Source organism: Myodes glareolus, chromosome 21 (genome assembly GCF_982192425.1).
Source record: "Myodes glareolus chromosome 21, mMyoGla1.1, whole genome shotgun sequence".
NCBI lineage: Eukaryota > Metazoa > Chordata > Mammalia > Rodentia > Cricetidae > Myodes > Myodes glareolus.
The window spans coordinates 57,896,870-57,920,401 of record NC_142046.1 but is presented as its reverse complement, the minus strand read 5'-3'; the positions used below and the strand labels follow the sequence as shown (position 1 = coordinate 57,920,401).

Genomic DNA, 23,532 nt, shown 5'->3' with positions numbered 1-23,532 from the left:
GTGGTGACCTCACAGAGCAAGTGGAAAGGCTATATGGCCGCCGAAGAAGGGTCTCTTAACTGGGTTTAGGATTTTCGCCAGTTAATAGTCAGGATTTCAACTGGTTACATGAGGCCCCACTCATTATGGGAAGCAAACTCATTTACTGTACAAATTAAATTGTTAATGTTATCCCAAAATACCCATGCAGAAACCCAGGATGATGTTTAATCAAGCATGTGGCGCTCAGTTTCTGGGTCAAAACTGGCACATAAAAGTAACTCTTGATGCTCTCAGTGGGCAGGGCTGGGGCATCCCTACCCCCGCAGTCTAACTCTGCTTCAGAAGCTAGATTTGTTTTTCCTGACCCCGCTATCACTGAGGATCTCGGTAGTCTCCTCCTCCTCTCAGTCTGTGCAGCTCCCCTCTTTGGCCATAGTATACCTGGCTCCTCTCATCCACAGTCTCTATGTCGGCTCACTCTTAGAACACACAGCAGGCAGTGTATGCTGTGCCCATGTATTGGGACCCGGTGGTACCTTGTAGTTCTCATGCTCACAGCCTGAGAACAGGTACTGGACCTGAGCTTAAATGTCACTGGGTTTGTGACCTCCCCCTTCAGTGCAGCTCACCAGCCATCTGAAACTCCACCTGCAACCACAGTTGCTTGATTTCCCTCTCAGAAATTCATAACCGCTCACCTCCTTGGCTTCCCTATTTTCTCCACTTCCTGGTCAGTTTCTCCTTTATATTGTTTTTCTTTATACAAATGGAGCAGATAAATGAGGATCATCTTTCCTTTGGTTTACTAAACATACTTGGGTTTTTCCTACTGTGCAGTGCTTACAGGATAGCCATATTATTATCTCTTGTGTATATGTATTTGGCCTGCACGTATGTCCCTGCATCACATGGGTGCAGGGTGCAGTGTCCACATAGGCCAGAAGCAGTTGTCAGAAGAGTTACAGATGGTTGTGAGCTACCATGTGGGTGCTGGGAATTGAACCCCGGTCCTTTGCAAGAGCAGTGATTGCCCTTCACCACTGTATTGTCTCTGCAGCCCCTCCTGTTTATGGTGTGAAACGTTAATACATTCGAGGGCTGGACACAGCAGTACCAGCCACCCTTCTCTCCTGCTGCTCTCCAGCCCCTCGCCCTCACCGCCCTCCCTGCCCTCCCTGCTTTCTTCACTGTTTCTCTGGTTGCTCCTTTAGATCACTTCTCTTTGCACAAATTGAACAGATTTGTATCATTGTTCCTGTTTTTGTTTTGTTTTTAAATAAAGCCAGTGTTTTTATTTTTTAGATGAAATGTTTTTATTATTTATTTTTTCCTTTTATTGCAAATAGATTCTTGCTATGCGATGTTGGCACACTTTAATCCCAGCACTCGGGAGGCGAGGCAGGTGGATCTTTGTGAGTTTGAGGCCAGCCTGGTCTATAAGAGCTAGTTCCAGGACAGGCTTTAAAGCTACAGAGAAACCCTGTCTCAGAAAAAAAAAAAAGAAGAAGAAGAAGAAGAAAAAGAAAGAAAGAAGATTCTTTTCTCACATAATAGATCCTGATTACAGTTCCCTCCACCTCTTCTACTCCCAATTTCTTCCCACCTCTCCTCCCGCCCACACCCACTCCCTTTCTGTCTCTCATTAGAAAAGAACAGGTTTATTATTCATATTATCTAAGGGATAATAGTAAAATATAACAAACTAAAATATAAGATAAAATGAAAACCATCATATCAGGGTTGAACAGGACAGACACACAGAAGGAAAACAACCGGGAAAAGACCCAAGCCTCAGAGACCCAGTTCTATTATTTACTAACCATATGTAGCTTTCCCCTGCTGTATGCTACTTACTGCCTAGTGTATATTTTCCTAGTAATATGAAGAGAGTTCCATGTTTTAGACCTATGTACCACTCCCTTGTGAAGATCTTATTTATTTTTTATTTACTTATCTTTTTGGGACCAGGGTCTCACTGTGGTGCTCAGCAACTTGAAACTCATTTTGTAAGCCAGGGTGGCCTTGAATTTACAGAGTTCTGCCTGCTTCTTCCTCCATTTCTAGGATTAAAGGCAGGACCATCTAGCCTGGCTCCATTGTGTAATTTTATCAACTCTTCATTAAGCCAGCCTTCTGTCTGTGTGAACATAGGCTGTTTCCAGTTGGCTTTTCCTTCCAGTCGTGAATAGTGCTGAAACTGAATCTTAAATAATATGTCCTCTAATGTGGTTGAAAACCTATTTCTTCTGCTTCTTATTTTGATATTGTGCTTTTCCCTTTTGTCTTTTTTATATACACCTTGCACCCCCCCCCCTTTTTTAAATGAAGCCAGTTTGGAGTTTAAGACCTGTTTTAATATTTTATTTATTTATTTGTTTTTAAGTTGTGTGTATGTCTGTGCACATGAACGTAGGACTCTCAGAGGCCAGAACCAGGGTCTGGTCTCTTGGAGCTGGTTAGAGGTAGCCATGAGCTGCCAGACATGGGTGCTGGGAGTAGAACTCCCCCTCTGAGCAGTAGTAGTACATGCTCTTAGTCTCTCCCCATCATTGCAGCACCCCAAAATGTTTTCAGTACAGATTTAGAGATGAGGTGCTAAAGAGTTGGCTTAGTGATTAAGAGCTCTGCTCAGGCAAAGGACTGGGGTTCAGTTCTTAGCATTAAAGCATCCACACAGTGTCCCGCCACATCTGACACCCTGAGGGTCTGACACCCTTTGAGGGCATCAGACTGTCACATGTGCACATACAAGTGCTGAGGAGAAATGCTCATAAAATACAAACAAACTTTTTAAACGTGGTGGTGGCGAATCGTGTGAGAGGGCAGTAGTGTGTGCCAGAAGTGTTGATTAAGACAAATATGCCCTAGCAACAGCTGTGCAGATAACTTTGTTTGCTTTGGAAGTTTCGATGTTGAAAGAATTTAAGAGATTAAAAAGTTTTGGTTTATTTTTGTGTTTTTCTTCTTATCGACCGTGTTATCGACACTTTCTCACGTGTATATAATGTGTTCATATTGCATTCCTCTTCCCCTCCTAGCCCTTTTAGCTCCCCAGTTCCTTCCATGGAACAGGATTTCGGTTCATTTTGTGACCCACTTAGTTTAAGCAGACCATCTGTGTGACCACCAGGTTGCCTTTTATTTAGTTTTTATTTGGGTATATTTAGTAACTCAGTCTGCCTTTAGTGCCAATAAGACTTTTCCATTCCATTTTATTTTCTTTCTTGCTGTGGTCAGTCATCTCATTTTTTTTTTTTTGGTCCATTGCTTTTAGACTTAAAATCTCTGATCTAAGGTATGTCTTTTCATGTTCCCAACATGTTTGTCTAAAGATAATTCCACTTAGCATGATTATTAAGGCCTTTTACTCTGTTCTTGTTAAATTTTTAGCCGCTTTCTTGTTCTTAATTTATTTTTGTACTAGTGTAAATAAAGATAAAGACTCTTCATGTAAGTGAAGATGGCATCTGACTGTGTTTGTAGACAGGACAGTTTCTTTAGTAGATTGGCTTAAGGTTGCTCTCACTTAAGCAGTGAGAGCATTTGCCAGTGCAGGCAAATGTGGCTGTTTCTCTTTCTTCCTTTGGAGAGGAGTCAGTCAGTCTCTCTCTCCCTCTGTCCCTTTGTCCTCCCTCCCTCCCTCCCTCCCTCCCTCCCTCCCTCCCTCCCTCCCTTCTTCTCTTCCTTATAGTAATGGAAGCATGCAGTAATGGAGGCAGAAGTACAAGCACAGGAGGGAAGAGCTGCCATACACTTGCTCTTTCTTTCTCGCTGTCTCGTGGGAAATGGAATCACAGTTATGGAAGCTGAACTGCTCCAGGGTCTGCTGTCTGCAATCTGGAGACTCAGGAAAGCCTGTGCTGTGCCTTCCAGTCGTGTTGCAAGATCTAGGTCCGCGGCAGAATACTGAGGTCTTCTCACCAGGCCATCAGGCAGACAGTCCAGCCTTTTCTTCCTTTTGGGCTCTGTTTGGGCCTTCAGTCTGTTGAGTGGCTCTTCTTATGAAGGAGAGAGGACTGTATGTTTTGACTGGTCCTCAGTGTGGAGGCTAATGTCTTGAGAATCACTCTTGTGCACTGAAGACATGTCTAGCAGTCATCAACATCCTCTCACCCAGTTGGTACCTACATACTTTTGAAGTATGCTTTTGAAGCTTTGCCTGCCAAGTCTGCTGCTGGCCAGTCTTGATAATGATGCTGGCTGTCACAACTCTTCTTAGGCTGGCCTCTATGATATTGACCAGCGTCAGGTCTTCTGTTACTATCTTTATTCTGCATAACTTTCCTTCTCTCCTGGATCCACTCTTACTTTCTAGGAGTTAAGGGAACATCCTTAGTAACATCTCTACAGAAACATGGTTTGGGTTTTCTTCCTGAATTAAAAAGTTAGTGGTTGTCCTGAAGCTATAGACGTAGTGTGGCTTTATTTGCTCCTGTTGGTCTCTTCAGACTCTGAAAGACATTGTGGGAGATGTAGACTTGCATGGTCACCAATACCTTGCTTAGTTTATGAATTGTGAAGCTGTGTCACATGATACTTTTCCTCCTCCTGAGAGCAGAGTGGGCATTAGATTCCGTAACACGGTGTCCAGTGCCAGCTAGCACTCATGATGAACTGTGTGTGCTTTCTGCTTTGAAAACTAATCCTTGGGGATCTCAGCCTTCCCGTTTCATAAAGGAAGCCCAGTCTCACTGCTCACGCTGTCCTGAGTGAGGTAGAACCGTCACAACCCTTTCTTTCTTTCTGCTGTTGTTTTCAGAAGCCCCAAATAGAACGTCTCGCCTTCCATCACACAAGAGGGGTATCTTAGTTAAAAATGGAGTAGAACTCCTCAGCACGGCAGCATGAAAGAAGTATGATGTCTAGTCTAGGCGAGAATAGTGGTAAGGCTTTTCACATCAGCAACACACACACGCACACACACACACGCTCAGGCGCACACACACCCATACACATGCATACACACATACACACACAATCTCTCTCTCATACATGCATAGACAGACAGACAAACGCGCGCGCGCGCACACACACACACACACACACACACTCACAATGCCAACAGAAGTTGCCTGGCTACACATGACGTAGCATACACTTTTCTACTGTGAGGGTTTGGGTACCATGAATAGACTGCTGCCTTAGTGGTTGACGATGATATGGTAGATTTCCGGGCATATAGACGATATAGAAGGGAGTCAGGATGAGTAATTGTGTTAGCCTTGGTCTTCTTTGTAATTTGAGACTTGAAGTCTGTGTGAGTGAATTTGAGCTAAAAGGGGGACTTAATAGAAGAATTCCGTCACACTGTGGTACTAATGCTGAGTGGGAGGCACAGTCAGGGTCTGTTGGCTCCAGATAGAATCTCCTTGTGACCCTGTTCCTGTTCAGGGACAGAATGCAGCGGTTCGGGCACGACTGGCAGTGCAGTCAGTGGATCAGGAAGTACTGTCTGGGTACCACCTACTGAACTGGTAGCTTTTGTTTTGGAAGCGCTGACTACTTGGAAAGAGTCTTTGAAGTCTTGCTTTACTTTCTGGCACTGTGGATTGAATCCAGGGCCTTGTATATTCCAATTGAGCGTTATCCCTCATCCTTTATGTAACTTGTCCTTTATTTAATACGCATTCACAAATGTCCAGGAACCTTGGATTACTTTTTGTAAAGCAAATAATTGCTACAGTTTTTCATTAAGAAAAAGACTTTGCATGTTGCATGGCCTTATGGTAGGCGTTTGCTGTGTTTTCTGTCGTTGCTGTCTCCAGTGTGGAGTCACAGGAATTATGGTTCTTGATAACCAACGGGGGCTCTGTTGTTTCAGGTGTTGGGAGACACTTGCCGGTGTAAGTTTTTCTTTGTAGCTATCCAGAGGGACCCTAGATTTCCCTCTGCAGTTCTTTTGTGGATAACAGACCAGGTTATTATGCCAAGTGACAACGGGGTGACAGAGACAGAGAAGCCATCTAAATGGAAACAGGAAAAACTACAAGTTGAAAAATATTCGTAGGTAATAAAGTAAAAAAAAGTGAGGTGGGGTGATGGTAATTGTTGTAATAAAAGCTAAGGTATAATTTCAGGAAATGGGAAATGTGCATATTAATTAATGACTTGTGTTTTTGTTGGAATATAGATAATAAAAACTCAGTGTGTACACTGTGAAGTCAAGTAAGCCATTTCCAGAAGCCTAAAGTTAGAGTTGGCTCAGTATAAAGTGGGCTTTATAAAGTGTCTCTCTTCGTTCGTGATCCGAATGGGCCAGGGCCTAAACTGTTTCAACAAATGGCCCTGAACTATGTAATTTAATATTCTGTTCAAAGCAAATACATACCCTATTCATAGTGCTTGGGCCAGTTTAAAATTATCTAAGCTTATTTTCCTTCCTAATTACTTTATTAAATGGCACCTAGCTGAGAAAGCAGCTGTGGCCGTGAGGGGGTGTCGGTCGGCAGTGTCCTCTGTGCAGAGGCCGTATGTGGCTGTGAGGGAGTGTCTGTCGACAGGATTCACTGTGCAGCCGCCGAGTGTGGGGCGTCTCCTTGGCCAGCGGGTAGGACACTCAGACAGTGGAGACCGCACCTGCTTTGATCTCATAAAGAGTACCTGTTTTGCCTTTATTGACCACATAGGGAGGAGAGATTGCTATTCCATTCAGGACACGTCTTTAAATATTAATATGAACCATGCATACAATTTTGAAGACTATTTGTCTGACTCAACTATAGCGTTTATATTTGTTGATATACTTCACCTAGCAGACTCATCTGCTTGTCTGACCAACCACACTTCCTGTCTGCCTGTCACAGTGAATATGTGCCATGGACATAGTATTTTGCTTCTCCTCCTGATTAATCACCTGAGAAGTGTGTGAGGTGGTGGTGATAGAGAGGGCGGCTGCTGAGAAGATGACTAGCTACAAAATGAGAAAGGCTTAAGAAGTTTGAGCGCCAAGAACGTGGCAGTGTTGGAATTCCATGTACCTCACGGCTGCCTGCTGCCCATGGCTTACTCTCTGCTATGGAGTTTATCAGCTGACGTCTCTTCCCCCACAGCAATCCTAATGAGGTTCACGTTCTTAGTGGTTACTCACAAAGACCTTTAGATTACCGTGGCGAATGTAAGAGCCCTTTCAGGGCACGTGTAACCTGTTTCCTGAATTCCCCTAATGTTTCTGTTTGCTGGAGACAGTTTTAATGCATAGCTCAGGCTGTCCTCACACTCTGTTCTCCTGCCTACACCCTCTGAAAGCCGGGCTTATAGCCTTGTGCCATATCTGGCTTTCTCTGTTGTCTTTGAAATTTAAAAATAAAATGCAAACTGGAAAATGCTGTTTAAAGGATTATGGCTCCTCTTTCACAGTGTTCATGTGTTTAAAGATGAGGATTGGGCATTTATCTGGGGCATCTTTAAATATAAAGAAACACAGGGAAAAACGGAAAGCAGTTTTGCCCATCTTCCACTTTGAGCAGTGATTGACAGGCGGTCAGTCCTAGTCCAAGTGCTTGTCCCTTTCCAGGTCGCAGTGCTGTGGCCACTCAGTGTCCACCCAGGAGGACGTGGTCCCCTTCGTGGAGGTGGCAGGCAGTAGTCTTCCCGTGGATGGACGCAGCAGCTGCTGACCTCGTGATGGAGGTCAGCTCCTATCAGTGGACAGTGGGCTGAAGGGAGCAAACACTCTATTGCTGCTCTGTCCGCTTTATGAAGACACAGTGCTTCTCCTTTGCCCTTCTGTCTTGGGAGGATACAAACACTGCTGTCTGGACGCACCTTCTCCAAGTTCTGAACTGCCTGGAACCTCCATCTTCATTTCTCAACCTCCAGGGAAAAGGCATCTTTAGAAAACACGTCCGTAGCATCTTCCCAGTGTGTGGAGTGTTGAGAGGACTCTGTGTTTGCTGCTGATGCTCTTGGAGCCTCCTGCTCTGATCACAGCAGCACTGGCATGAATTACTGAGCATTTGCAATGCTGTGAGCGGACTTCTGGGGGCAGGTGGCTCACGTATTTTCAGTTCTTGTTTTTTACTCCTTAAATGCACATCATTTATATCCAGATTGTTCCTGACTTACAGATGGACACTACTGTTGTTGGATTAAATGTCTTGACAGCACTAGCAAGGTACAATTTATATCCCATGAAACCCACCCATTTTAATTCCTACACACACCATAGTGAAATGATGGAAAGGTGGTTCTAGACGATCCAGTGCTCCATCGCTGAGAGTTGTGGACTCTTCATTTGTGTGACCTACACACATTATTCCTCTGGCCCTCATTTCCTCCTCTGATAAAACGAGATCCTGTGGAGATATTGGTAGAATCATAGGTGAAGGACTCTTGGGCCATTACAGAGTATCTGGACACGTGTTATTTATAACATGGCTGGGACTGTTTTCATCTGTTAACCCAAGAAGGCTTTAGTGGGCATGCTCTTACTGTGAGCTCAGTGGAATCGGTGGTGGTAGCTAGCAGCGAGTGGAGGAAGGGAAATTAGCTGTCGCTAGTAAGCAGTGTTCATTGAGCAATTACTATCTTATATGCCAGATCCTAGGTGCATAAATAACCTCCCCCACTCTTCAGTCCTAGAGCAGCTTCAGTGATTATGCCCATATAAGTAATTCTCTGGGACTGGCGAGATGACTTAGGGGTTAAGAGCACTGGCTGCTTTTGCAGACCTGAAGCATCCACATGTGACCCACAACCTATCTGTCGCCCTAGGTTAAAGGTAGTGAGTACACTTTTCTGGCTGCAGGCATGCATCCACTGTTCATATATACATGTAGGCAAAATAGTCATATATATAAAATAAAAATTAAAAATAGTTTTGGTGAGGAGGCAGCTTTTAAGGTAAGGTTAACCCTTTTTACACCATGTAAATAATCACTCCAGAAATGTCAATGCATATTATAGGTAGTATCTTATTTGAACAAAAGTGCTCTTTCCTTTTTGGTATCTGACATATAAGTAACAGGATTAAAGGTAATTAACTTTTTTTGTTTTTGTTTTTTCTGTTGTTGTTGTTTGTTTTGCTTTTTCAAGACACAAGAGATTTTCTGTGTAATGGTATAATAGCCCTGGCTGTCCTGGAACCTGCTCTGTAGACCAGGCTGGCCTCGAACTCACAGAGCTCCATCCACCTCTGCCTCCAGAGTGCTGTAATTAAAGGTGTGTACCACTTGGTCCAGGTACTAATTTATATTCTTATTGTTTGTAATCTGGGGCCTTGAAACACATCTGGCTGAGCCTCTCTTGAAATGTATTAGGATCACCAGTGTCTGGGGAATGGGATTTAGTCTGAGTTCAGCCTAATGGAATTCGTGTAAATCTTTGAGGCTAGGCAAACAAAACAACAAACCAAATACTTCTTTCTAGAATCAAGGTCTGGGGAGAAGAGAGATGATCACAGCCCAGAGAAACGCTGCCCCGGCCAGGCCAGGACTACCCGTAGCCGGTGAAGGGGTTGGGATCTGGAAATCAGAAGGTGGAGGAGGATCTTCACGGATACATGTGTCGAAAGCCAGCCATTGTTTTTATCATGTTCACTGAAAGTCTTTCCAGAGGATTGTTGTTCGTTCCCTTGAAACTGTCTCTATTGTTTTAATACTCGGTTACTAATCCTGCCAGCACCTGCAATAACACAGCGGCCACATGAAAGTTCCCCTGTGTCACGCCAGTGCCCAGTGGAACTGGTGCTTGAGCTGTGTTGCACATGTGGGTATGGCGAGCCAGGCAGGGAAGCAGTGAGCGCTGGCCCGTGCCTGTGTCTGTTCTCATTTCAAAGACAGTCGAAACTGTGCCTAACCTGCTTTTAAGGAAAGCCATGTTTCAGTATTTGCCTGGCAATACAAGGCTCAGGAGCCCGTGCTCTGGTTTTGTTCATCGCCATTATGTGTCTACATGATGTAGATTTATTAGAGGTGATTTCGTTAGCCTCAGGCAATCCTAATGGGTTTTCTCTGGTTGTTAAAAAACTCTTCAAAGAATCTTAACTGAATTTTCCAAGCAGACTGGTTGATTTATCCTTATTGAAAGAGGAGTTCCAGTACCCCCACACATATCATCAATTATAATCTCTTTTGAAGTGTAATTTGCCGAGTCTTGATTAAAAGGCCTGTAATTGTCCTGTCCTGCTGCTTGGGGCACTCTCTGCTGCCCTCTCATGGCTGCCCATTGATGGCCGTTATGGACTTCTCCCTCCTCCTCCAGAATTAGCCTCCACTGACTGCTGTGGACTGCCGGGTCTGTGGCAGGAGGACTTGGTAGGGTGTGTGTGTAGCAGCCATGAGGATGGGGGCAGTGAGTACCTAGTTCGCAGGCTCGGGATTGAATGTTTTGCTGAATTATTTTACGTCCTTGCGTTCACTGCCGCTCTGGTATTTAAGACTGCCGAGGGTATCTAGGACCTAGCCATGATACTTACTCCATTGAGTAAGTTTTTACATAGATTTGTTCAGGGAGTGGGTGAGAAGACACAGAGGTTGAGATGCTTTTCTCTGCTCCTGGGGAAGACAAGATGTCGAAAGAACTGCTGGGTTGTCCTGCTCTTTCTGCCAAGACCTTGGCAAACCTCATCACACTAGAGTGCATGCAGATATTAGGAGAATGTCGTCTCCGTGGGTTTCTGCTTCTTGGATTCTGTCACTTGCTTCAGCAGGAGCTCAGTGGCATTTGAAATTTTCTGTAAGGAAATATATGAAGATACCCTTCATTACTTCAGATATTGGGAACCAAAACAGTACAAATGCAGAGGACTTTCAGGCCCACCCCCTCCTTGGTTAAGTTAATGTCTAGCCAGGAGTGGATTTCTTTTTCCCCTTACCAGCCTGCAAGGCTTTCTGACCCCTTTAATATAATAATCTTTTGTTGATTTTATTTTTATCTGATAAATTGTGTTAAGAGGCCTGCTTTAAGTGACCACATATGAAATATGAAAATCTCAGTCATGTGTTTCTCATCTGATTTTTTTGTTAGGCATGTCCTACTGTACTTGGCAGATTCTCATCATCTGTCCTTTGCCGGCTTTACCGTTTGACTGAGACTATGGCTCATTCATATGTTTGTAGTGAGTAATCTTCTCTTGTGAAAAATAATGCTTGTGTTTGCCCCTGGGGAGAGAGCAGGAGCTGGTGCCCCTGTCTTATCTAATATCGCACTCTGGAGAGTTTTTATGTTCATAAGAGCTTTCCTTTAGTTTCTGTACTTTATGCATAATTTAACTCATCCACAAGTCATTATCATAACCCAGAGAAGCAAATTAAAAAAAAAAAAGGTTCTGTAAACACTTGAAAAGCTAAGCCATAACAGCTGAAAAGGGAGATGTATATGTTACGTGTGTCTATACCAGTGAATGCTGTGGAGGCCAGAAGAGGGCGTCGGGCTCCTCGGAGCTACAGTTACAAGGAGCTGTCTGCCTGATGAGGGTGCTGGGAACCGAGCTGGGGGCTTCTGGGAGAGCAGCCCGACTCCTGATGGCTGAGCCATCTCTCTGGCCCCTGAGCCAGAACCTGAAGAACTAAATCTGCTGTACAATCGTCCCCGTTCCGTTGCTCATTTGTTAGTGGCAGCCATGGCAGAGATTGGTACGAAGGAGGCCTTCTCCATGGCCTCACAGTTTAGTCTTCCCTGTGTTTGATTGTGATCCGTGCCCCCCCATGTGTATTTCTTGTTGCTCTTTGTCATTTTCAGCATGACCCAAAACAAACAAACAAACAAACAGAAAAACACTCTTGGATAAAAAAGCATCAGCACTTTGCCACACTGTCAAAGAGATTCAGCTGTGTCTGAGGAGATAGGGAGAAAACAGAAGGCTGCCTGAGGACCAGCCTGCGAGGGTGAGCCTAGAACAGAAGATGGAAACTTCTGTTTGCTCCTTTGCACCCAGGAGAACTCGGTGGTAAACAGCTAAGCCTGGGTAGTAAATGGTGTCGCATCCATAACCCAGCTTGTAAGGCTCTAGCAACACAGCCTTTGCTCCAGGGTGTCCTGTAGCCACTGTGTCTCGTGCCTAGGGGGGTCTCAGGAGTCTCCCAGCACCCACTTCGGTCAGCTGATAGCTCCCTCTAACTGCAGCTCCAAGTTGCTGTGGCAAAGGTCAAAGCCTCCATGTGCTGACTGATGTTTAAAAAATAAATTCATTTTATGCGCATGGGTGGTTTGCCTGCATATTTGTCCGTGTACCACTTGTGTGCCTGGTGCTCATGGAGGCCAGAAGAGGGCATCTGATCCTGGGCTGGAGTCACAAAGCGTCGTGAGCCACCATGTGGGTGCTGGGAACCAGACCTAGGTCTTCTTCTGTAAGGCCACGGAGCCGTCTCTCCAACCCTGACAATAGATTTTGTCAATAAAGCAGGAAGTGATGAGAGACACTGTTTGTTAAGTGCTGAATTGTAGTGTTGTTTTTAGGTCAGCCACATTCCCCTTGACCAAAAGAGAATTCCCCGCTGACCTAAGCAGATAAAAAGAATTTGCTGGAAAAGTATTATATAGTGTATGGAACTGATGGGTAGAACAACAGGCTTCAGACCAGAAGGAATTAAAGAGAGCTCAGAACTTGTGCTTACAACCAGATAGGAACGACCTGCTTAGGAACCTGCCAGTTTTGCTGTGTGACTAAGGGGCCTTGAGGCTGAGCTGGTCCTGTTGGAGGATCTCAGCTGCTCTTTGTTTCTAGCTTTCAGAGGCGTAAACCTTCTTGTAGTAGGTGTGGTTTTCCCCTCTTCTGGCTCTGTATCACACACCTACACACAACTGTCTCTACCACGTACTTCTGACACTAAGCACAAGGGGTTTCCTCATAACCAATCCTCTAAGCACTGCCAGCTGTCCGCTTCACTTCAGTTGGGCACCGTGTTCCAGAGTTAGCGTCAAACTTCTGAGCTTAAAGGCTGAATCTCACTTGACTAACCCCAAGTAGCAGGTATTGGGTCTCAGGCTACCTCCGCTTGTAGGCTCCAGACCAGGGCTTATCAGGACGTGGCCTCCCCCTAGGTTTTACTAATTCACTGGGACTCAGGTCCCAGGAAAGCCGTATCCTCCATGTGTAATGAATGCCACAGCCCAGGCCCAGCCAAATAGATGACACACTTGTGGTGGAGTGTGGAGGGGTTTCAGAACACAGCCGTGTTCAGCATGCTGACCCTCTGCACCCTGTGTGCTCACTGCCTGACCAGCAGATGTCTCATTGTGTGGTCATGATGGATTAAATTACGGGATGCTGGAGATTGATTCAGTTTCTGTCCCCCTCCTCTCCTCGGAGTTTGAGAGTGTGATAGCAGTTCAGGCTTTCCCTTGAACTCATGAAGGCTCCGCCATAATTTGCTCTGTTAGCATGGGAGGGATAGGAAGGGGCAAGTTAGCAGTCACCAGAGGCACTCCCTTCTGTCACTTAGGAAGTTCCAAGGACAAAGACTAAAAGATTTACGTTCTGTTTGTTGCATATCAGTTATTTGTACCCAGTTCAGATAGGTTGGTGTTTAATTGCCTAAATGTCCCTGTATTTCCAGAGCTGTTGGTTGGTGAGCGGGTGGCATATTATGATGGAACCGGAGTGCCTGCCACTGAGTCTCAATTCCTACACTCACGAGCTGCATGATGTTGGGGCAGCTAGCTCTTAGCTCACAAATTTGGGAACATTAAGTCAATACTCATAGTCATTATAGAGCAAAGCTTGTAATAAACACTGGGTGTCAGGTAAATGTTAATTAACGTAATCATTAGCGTCACTGTCAAGCCTTACCTCAGGTTAGGACCCCAAGGTGATCACGGGTAAGCTCTAAGATGTGAACTCAAGTTTCTGGGTTCTTGTTCAGCTGATAACAACTGATCAAACCACAGTATTGATTTAGAAACACAAAATGCTATAGGTTTTCTGTCAGGATGTAAAACCGTGAGCTTGTGTTAGCTGGGCTAATATAGAATCACAATGAAAAGAACAAATTGAAAACTTATGTTTGAGGAGCAAAACTTGTGGATACATCAGTTAGTTGGCAGGTTGTTTTCTTTGGAGGCAGGTGGGAATGGTGGTGGTATTTTTTGTTTGTTTTTCTCTTACCCACAAAACATGTAAAGTAGTTTACTGGCCTAATTAGCCTTGCTTAATTAGCCATTATCTGATGATTACATATATTTTTCTTTTTCAAATTCTGGGTTGTTTAAGCGTGTGTTTTCTGCAGGACAGGGCTACAACCTGAATGGTTTGTTTTAGCCGACAGCACAGTGGCTGAAGTGGGATAGGCTCATGGCAGGGTCCTTCCTGGACGCGTAATCCAGAGTCATATTTTCTACTCTGGAAACTTTCTTTTAGCAGAGCGGCCCTCACTGGGTTCTCACTGTACTCTTCCAGGACTGGCTGGTCTCTGCTGGGTGGGGTGAGCTGCTGTGGAGGAGGGAAGGATGGAGAGAGCTGGAGAATCCTCCCTCAGCCCTGCAGCTCGGTGTACGAGGGCAGTGTAGTTGAAGCTGGAGAATCCTCTCTCAGCCCTGCAGCTCGGTGTACAAGGGCAGTGTAGTTGAGGCTGGAGAATCCTCTCAGCCCTGTGGCTCAGTGTAAGAGCCCAGCTTAGTTGAGCTTCAGGATTTTTTTGTTTTGGGTTTTAAAGAGCCTGCTTTTCTCAAGTCCTGGTTAGAAGTATCGAGGGCTGGCCAGGTCTCACAGTGCCTGCCCTGCCAAAGCCTCCATTTAAGGAAAACTGACTTGCTCCCAGCACTGACTGGTGAATGTTCCCTTTTTGTAGAGAGCCATAAACCCCGGCTGTGATCGAGTGGACTCAGGAAAACCAAGCAGTCACTTGTGGCTTGCCCTAAAGGATAAACTCAGCCCCTCACTCAGGAGGCTGACAGGAGGAATGGCACAGGTTGAGACTAGCCTGTGGTACATTATGAGTTCCAGGACAGCTTGGGCTACAGAGAGAGAGAGAGACCCTGTCTCTAACAAAAACAGTAGTCACAAAAGAAATGAAGTCAGCAAATACATAGATTACCCCTCTGCCCAGGGAGAGTCTGAAACTGTGAAATGTGGAAGCTGAAGCTAGTAATTGAGACTTTGTTGAGAAATACCTTGAAGTAAACACGGCTTCCGGTCTGTTAGAGGTGTTAGGAGGAGGAAGAACATCAGTGTGCTGCTAGTACCACGGCAGAGGGATCAGCTGTTTGGAACAAGCTGTGGAATACGGAGAGCAAGGGAAGACTGACTGCCTACTTCATGGATTAATAAAATAATGGAAGTAATTTTTGAGCTGTTGCTGTCTACAGTCAGTGTGCTGGCTCAGGAGTGTTGCTCCGAAAAACACTAAAGCCCTTGGTTGTCAGCCAGCTACAGCTTTGCCTACTAAAGAATGTTTGGCAAGGTCTAGACTTAGGACGGTGTCCCAGCAGGGAGTGGGGGTGCCACTGGTATCTTGTGGGGAAAGGGCAGAGATGCCACTAAAATATCTACAGCTCCCTGAAGCAACAACAACAACAACAACAACAACAACAACAACAACAACAACAAAACAACTTAACTGGGTAAATGGTCACGAATATGAGTCGGAGTCAGTGCTGTGCTGTGGCTGACATTTCTCTGTTTCTCAGGCAGGAGTGAGATGGAGGCCTCGGTGATACTGCCCATCCTGAAGAAAAAGCTGGCCTTCCTATCAGGTACGTGTCCGGAATTCTTGCGTAGGTAAGCTTTCTATGATTGGTTTAACAGAGGGACTGCAAAGTTTCTTGTCGAAGGTTTTGTTTTTAAGGCATTTCTTGCCTGGGTTGCCATGATCCATTGCTGCTGGTTCCTCATCGTCTGGTGGTTATTCTGTCCTGTGATTTGACTGACTGACTGACCGCCATACTAACGAAATCACGACTTCTCACTTCCGAAGTAAACGTGGAGGACCCAGTGATAGTCGACAGACTAGCATTCAGCAGGTGTTCCTGGAGTGATAGTTTCCACTCCTTCTCTCAGCGTCTGTCCTCCACTGTTCTCAGGAAGCTTCCAGTGCGCTGCCCGAGTTATAAAATACCACTGCTGCTGTTCTATGTACTGACTTGAATTCGCTTAAAGTTACTAACAAGAAGTGTATGTCCACCAAGACGATTGAAGGTGAAGGCGGAGGACCCTCCGCTCCCATGAGAGCTGTGGTATGCTGCATTCTGGCCCAGTGACTCTGGAGTCTGAACAGTTGACTATATCGAGAGACTGTGCTCCGCAGCCCTGCAGTTTAGGGTTACTTAGACTATAGTCTCTGTTTTTTCTTTCCTATTTCCCTGAGCTCTTGTCATTGTCTCGATAATTCTGATTTCTTTTTTAACCCCAAACGTCGAATGTGTCTTTGTAAGTTGGCATATTGTCCTGATGAAGATGGTAACATTGACAAAAACAAGAAGCTGAATTCTACTGGTATTGTTATTAATTTAATGTGTGTTTTCTTTTTAAACTTGTATGTTTCAATCACAACTTGTGTTTGGATATGGATGCTATTATTCGTATTCATATTTGTAGCCTTGTGAATTTCATAGTGATTGATTGATAATGTGAATTCTTACAGCTGGAAGTATTGAGCGGGCTTTAAGGATTGGTAAATTGGCATGCACCTATGTAATCCCAGTACTCAGAAGGCTGAGGCAGAGGATCAAAAGCTTGAGACTAGTCTTCTATAGGAGATTCTGTCTCAGACAATAACAAAAAACCCAAAACAACCAAACAAACATACCAACTGCCTTGAAGTGCTTGGGGCATGCAGGATGTCCTCCAGGAAGATTGTTTCGATTCCCCTGCTTCTGCATATTGAAGTGCGTGTCTGACTCCACTGCCGTCATCTGTGGATGCTGGTTTCTTCTTTACACCAATAACATACAACATTGTCCATGTGCATCCTTTACCCTGTCCACTATAACTGTCGTGACAATCTGTTTCTCGTGGCTTCTGACCCTTCCACTTCTACACCAGTAGCTATTTTTGTACCCCAGAAGAAGCTGAAGATGTGGAGTTCAGGGTAATGTAGTCTTGAGGATTAAGCCTGACCCCTAAAAGGAAAATTCCCAAGTGATTTAGATGTCACCTACAGCCTAGGTGTGAACGCTTGTGTGTCTAGTTCCAATGTGTGAATAAAACTTAACAGTTTTAAAGAGTAAATGAAAGTTCCCTTGCCCAAATCAGGCATGGTGGCGTGTGCTTTCAATCCCAGCACTCGAGAAGCAGAGGCAGGCGGATCTCTGAGTTCGAGGCCAGGTCTGTATAGAGAGCCCCAGGACAGTTAGTGCTGCATAGAGAGACCTTGTCTGAACAGAACAAGAGGTTCCCTTACCCTTTCTCTTAAAATCTTACCTCTTGACCAATACAGAAAAATGTTTTCAAACCAACACAGTTACCCAAGGGCCACTATCATTGGAAGTCGCTCGTGTAATCCATTAAAAGGAAATAAAGGCTATATTCTAATCAACAAAAATGCTATTGAGTCACTGCGTATTAGGTCGAACCCTCCAAAATTGCGGTTTATTGATGTTAGACAAAGTGGTTCAATACCAACAGTTGCATAGAAAATAGCCCCTTATTGCTGTCATGCCGTGAATCGCATTTCTGTCACTAATGGAAGTCTTTTCACCTCAGGCTTTTCAGTTTTTAGTGATGAATTGCTAGAGATTATACAGAATTGTTTGCTTCAGGATTTGCTGGTGTTTAGGCTTCTAAAACTATGTAAATGTCGGTTGGTTCTGACAGGAGGCTTCAGCGTGAATCTAGCAGAATTTTGAAAGATGGTCGGTATGAATAAAAGCTCGAAGTCGGCTTGTGTCCTTTGCAGTGCTGGGAATTGAACTTGTCACCGTGTCCACAGTCCTTGGCTGTGTGATGGTCTCCCTTTGTAGTTCAGACTGGTGCTGAACTTGCTGCCTGTCTTCCGGCCTTTGCCTCGTGGGTGATTAGGTTGCAGGTGCTCGTTATCAGGCTGGGTTCAAAAGTTACATTTTATGCTGAGGGCAAACAGGACAAGGACTTGAGATTTTGGCCTGCTCCACTTCCTGGCTTCCGCCACGTCCCCTGCTGTGTCTTTACTGTTACCTGAACGGTCACAGCCAGCTGTCCTGCCTCACACGGCTGTGACTGTGTGTGTTATTTTGCTCTGAATCAAATAATCAAATAAGCATGTTATTTGCTGCTAATCAGTCTACCACGGAGATGAGTCTTCCAGTGCTTTCCATCTTCCACGCAGATCCACGGCTCTTCTCTGAGTGAGCGCAGGCCACCTGTCCTCATGGCGTGTTCTTTCAGCCTGGTTTTCACACTTCTGCAAGTTCTCCCTCAAGCTTCTCCTTTTCTGATACTTAGCACAGCTTTTTAAAAAGAGATCATTTTCTCGATTCCTTTTTATAGCATTTTAATGGATTTTATATGAAGACACAGCGTCAGAAATTACTGGCCGTAATTCATACTGTTGTTATGACTTCGAGCTTTCCTTTCCAGATGCAAGTTTATTTTCCTGGCGAGCACTGATTGTCCTAGGCACCCAGGAAGTGTTTGATGAGCTGATTCAATTAGGCAGCAGCCTAAGTGGAAGAAAATTAAAATGATTTTGATTTTGATGAAGATTTCGTGGATGCATTTTCTTCTGAATTTTTATGGTTTTTTTTTTGCCTTTACTATTATAAGCATTTATAAACTACAGGTAGCCATTAGATATTTTCAAACTGTGTCCCAAACTTGTAATTGTTTTAGTATCATTGGATTAAAATGTTATTCATGTGCCTTCTTACTACCTGGTAAACTTAAATGTCTCTTCTGTAGGAGGAAAGGACAGGCGCAGCGGACTCATCCTGACGATCCCCCTGTGCCTTGAGCAGACCAGCATGGAAGAACTGAGCGTCACTTTGGACTACCTACTCAGCATTCCAAGGTGACTCTACAGGTGTCTTTTTTCTTCCAGTTCGGTATTGTTTCCTATTGGTTCTCGCTGTTGAAATATCACATACTTTTTTAGTAGTGAAATTGCAGTTAAAGACGAGAATCAGGACCTGATGGCAGCAGACATAAAATATGTGACTGTTGGGTGCACCTCCCAGCACACAGGTTTCTAAATTCATACTTTGAATCTTTCAAGAACAGCTAGGGTAAGCATCTGTTTACCGTGAGCCTCAGTAAGAGAAATGGGGGCTGGGGAGAGGGCTCAGTGGCTAAGAATGCTGCAAAATCTGAGTTCCAGTGCTCAGCACACTCCGAAGAAGGTGGGTATAGCCGCTTGGGAGTCCACCCCATTAGTGTGCATGGCAGAGACAGGAAGATCACTAGGGCTTGGTAGCTGCCAACCAAGATCCAGGCTCAATTAGTCAGTAATAGCCGGACACCTGATGTCCCCCTCAGGCTTCTGTGTGTACACAGTGTACACGACTGCGTAAACGGTTAACACCCCCCACTATCGGGAGCCTCGAGTATCAGCCTTAGTACCCTCTCAGGGTTCAGAATTGGATGTCTGTGGCAGACGAGGATCTGAGGGTAAAAATTAACTCACGTCCATTACCTCTGCATGCTCTTTATTTTTTATGCAAGGGGAAAAAGCGAAATAAGGGGGGCATGGAGGAGAGGAAGAAGAGTAAGGGGAAAAACAAGGGAAAGAAAGGAGGAGGTGAGTGAGGGGAGGAAGTAGAAGTAGCGAGGAGAAGAAGAGGAGTAAGGGCTCATCTCCACGAGGTTTCTAGTTTTTACAGACACAGTTGGAAAATTCTATAGGGCAAGGGCAATGATAGTATGCATATCAAAAATCACAAAGAGGGCAGGTAGAACCTGACAAAGCAGCACTCAGGAGCAGGTGACCTGAGCCAGGAAAGAGCCAGCATTCCAGACCATTAGATAAAGTTACTAAATATCCCTGAGTCCTGGATTCCCCCATTCTCCTCATCTAACCTCTTCTGTGATAACCAGCTTTGGGGACGCCCGGATTTGTTTGTCAGCGAAGGTGGGGCACACTGTCTTCCTGCTTAGCGCCTGTCTTCTATAGACATTTCTACGTGGTCTGTTAGCAGTATTTTGTGGGCCTGACTCTATGTAAATTTGACTGTTCGAACAAAGAGTGAAAGGCCTCTTGGTGTGGGGGAATAGAGCAAGGTTACTCCATCACCCATGCAGCAGTCACACTGCTGAGGTGTTTTGGGGATGCATCCCATTTCGAAGGGAAGAATCCTTGCTTCACAAAGTTTCCACAGATACCACGGCAGCTGTTCCTGCAGCTCTGCAGAACAGGTTGTTCCGTGTGGACGTGGGCGTACGCACTTCCCGTGGATGTGTCTATTGGTCTGTCAGCTGTGCATTCACTGTAGAGTCTTGTGGGCTCCAACACCCCACACATGTAGAGAGGCAGACAGACAGACGAGAACTTAATTGACATGAACTCTTCTTCGTTTCATTCACTGTCTCACAAGTTTGCGTATAGTCCCTAAACTGAGTGAAGGCTATTAGGCTTCAGAGATTTTTATTTTAAAAATATAAAGCATATACAACTGAAGTTATAGGTCCTTGAGTTTTTAAATTTCATAGTTATTGGATAAAGAAAAATCTCAAACATTCCCGTTTGCTTAAGTCTACTCTTCACCTCAGAATCCGACGCAGGGGCTGGAGAGATGGAGGTGCCTGCTACACTTCACTGATTTCAGCTCCCAGCACCCATTAGGTGTCTCATACGCACCTGTAACTCTCCAGGATCTGACATCCTCCTCAGGCCTTTGAAGACAGGCGCCCCACCTCTCCTGCTCTGCCTTCCATAGCAAGAGCACAGTTTGTCTGGTAGGCCAGCTCCACACCAAACCTGCCACGCCCTCTGGTGGTTATCCCGTGGTTCTGGGGTTGCCACCTCTGTCCAGGCTGCACCTTCACCAGCGGTCTCTCTCGGCCTCTCACAGTGCTAAGCCTTGGCTTCTCTCCGGGCCCCCTTGAGTCCTGCAGCTTTCACCCCATGCTAGGCAGTCACAGAGCAGGGCTGGAATCTGCTGGGTTTGTCAGGACCAGCTTTTCTGTGTCATGGTTGGGGAGATTGAAGCTAAGAGACTTGGGCTTTGCACAGATCCAAAAGGGGGTTTTCTTTTTAATTGTTGGGAGTTTTGTTTGTTTGTTTGTTCAAATTAGTAAAAATCCCATAGCTGCAATTTCTGTGAAGTCTGGTTTGGAGGTATTCATAAGTAAAAGAGTTGGTACAATGGCCCCATGCATAAAGGTGCAAGCCTCACTTCCTGAGTTTGACACTGAGGACCCACGTGGTGGAGGGAGAAGCCACATCCTGTGGGTGTCCTCTGACTTTCACATATGCTCACCCCCACACAATAAATAAATAAACAAGTTAATAAAATTAACAGCAATGGGCAAGGCAGGATTAGAGGCCTGCGTACTACTCTTTCATGAATCTGCCTCCTGGCACCTGTCATTGAGACAGAGCTCATCCATAATGAGGCTGCTGTGACAACCACAGACCTGTGCAGCCACACTCAGCACCCTGGGAGACTGCCCTGCAGGAGGCTCTGGAGCTAGGGCTGAGTGCAGGCACAGCAGAGCAACTCAGTCTCCTGGCTTGTGTGCACTTAGGAAGTCGGGTGGTGCAAGGCGAAAGAGTCAAAGCGCCAACCTGCTTAGTCTCTCTCTTGTCCCTCTGGTGATGTGCCTGAAACTAGTTCTTCAGTTTTTACAAGGGTGGTTTAGTTCTTTAAGTTTTCCAGGGTTTCTGCTGCCTCACTAATAAGGAATAGATTCGTGTCTGTGCATATGAAGTGGACTCTGAAGAACTTTGCTTCCATCCTCCCACATTCTAAGATGCTGGAAGCTCTGGACGGGAACTGTTTAATTTGCATTTCCCCAGGTCTTTGCTCTGTAATATTAGTCCTTCGTCAGCCGTCAGCACCCGTTTCTGCCTTTGTCTTCCTGATGACTTTTTTCTCTTGAGAGCTCTGCATTTGCCTATGTGGGCTTGTAGGACCTGCTAACTGACTAGTCTCAACAACTCATATTTGTTGAAAAACTAAATAAATGTCCAAGTGGTGAGCACAGTAGTTGTTTGGAGCCAGCCTGTGGCTGCTTTGAACTCTGTTTTAAAACTTGACCCCAGATTTGACCTGATGTGGAAGGAACACCCCCGTCTAAGGAAGCAGTAGGTGGTGTTCAGGCATTTAATTCTCCTGCTCCTCTGAGAGGAATTCTGCTCCCTCTCCCCCATCTTAGGAGGGAACTAAAGCATAGAAAGGGTTAGCATGGGCAGCGTGGCCAGGACCCTGTGGCAAACTAGAGCTGGAGTCAGAGTCGGAGCCCAGCTGGTGGGCCCCAGCCTGCCTGTGACCACTGTGCCCACGGCTGTGTCTCTTCTCATATGTTGGTGGGTATGCCAGCCAGGTAAGTGTGGCTGGTACGCTTTGGAAGAGAAACACAGTACTCAGACGCTGATTAGAGAAGAGGCTGGGATCCATGGAGACACGAGGTCTGGGCTCGTGTCAGCGTAGGAATACACAACCACTGTATTCTGACTCAAACATTATCAGACATGTCATCATACATTTTCAAAGGCCTTCTAATCTCAAAGCATTGGGCTAGGAGTTAGCAGTCTTACAAGACGAACATTCTGATATTCTGCAAGCATGTTCTCTGATGAAGATGAATGCCACACACGGCATTATAATAAAAGCACAGTCGACCCAGTGCTGATGTGAATCAGCAGAACTTTGAGCAGAAGAGCCCTTAGATAAAATCAAGAAATAGTTATGAGTGTCGGGGCTCGAACCCTCGAAATCCCTTCAGAGGTCTTCATGAGTCAGAAGTGAGGGTGTTTTGTATCTGCATTTCTTTTACAGAGCTGTTTGAACCCAGCCTTGTTACCCCAGAAAGGCTGTGAGGAGCTGGGGAGCTCACATTTTTTTTTTTTTTGGTATGGTGTAGGAATCTTATTTATAGTACTCTAGACCATGGACTTGCCCTTTGAAATGCATCTGAAATACCACTTGGTTGGCAGTTTTGAAATAGTATCTCTGGGTTGTGGGTTGTGTATATTTTCATTTTCTATCTTAGTGAAAAATGTAAGAAAATTAAAATTAAGGGTTCTTTTCAGTACACTGGAAGATTTAGTGTTTTATCCTTTAAGATTGTTACAGGTGGCATTTGCAAGCTTCATTACTTTCACAGTATTAATTGGCAGATTAATTTATAATATGCATTGAAACATAAGTGTTATTTTTTAAAAACGTATTTAACAAGTGATTGTGTGACCTATATCTCAGGGTTACAGACGCTAACAAGAAAACACCGGGTGTTGGGAATGGCGTGTGTCTCTGGGTGGCAGGCCCACACTGGAACGCTTTGTCTTGGCTCCATTTCTTACAAAGTTCTAAGAACTAGAAGACCCTGAGTTCTTGCCTATCTCCAGAGGCAACTTAGCATCTGACTGCCCTGACTCTGCTGGCTTTCCTGGGCTTGCAGACGCACTAAGGCATAGTGGTCTTCAAATCTGTCTTGGTGGAACCTCTAGGAATTTCTTCTTCACTTGCGTCTACAAATGCCGACTGGGTGTCTGGTTTCTCCCATACCCCTGCAAGCATTAAGTGCTGTGTGGACCTAGGCAC

The 23,532-nt window shown here is 45.1% G+C and overlaps 1 protein-coding gene across 3 annotated transcripts in view; it reads left to right on the top strand.

Annotated features, from left to right (window-relative positions):
- Sestd1 (SEC14 and spectrin domain containing 1) overlaps positions 1 to 23,532 on the top strand; it is a 97,328-nt gene that overhangs the window by 24,352 nt on the left and 49,444 nt on the right. For 2 of the 3 annotated variants that reach the window (XM_087900095.1, XM_087900094.1), the window contains 2 exons: positions 15,547 to 15,612; positions 18,734 to 18,842. In XM_087900095.1, the coding sequence (XP_087756221.1) occupies positions 15,558 to 15,612; positions 18,734 to 18,842 (164 nt within the window). In that variant the 5' untranslated portion in view covers positions 15,547 to 15,557. The remainder of the gene's footprint in view (positions 1 to 15,546; positions 15,613 to 18,733; positions 18,843 to 23,532) is intronic. The other variant, XM_087900096.1, reaches the window with a different exon arrangement.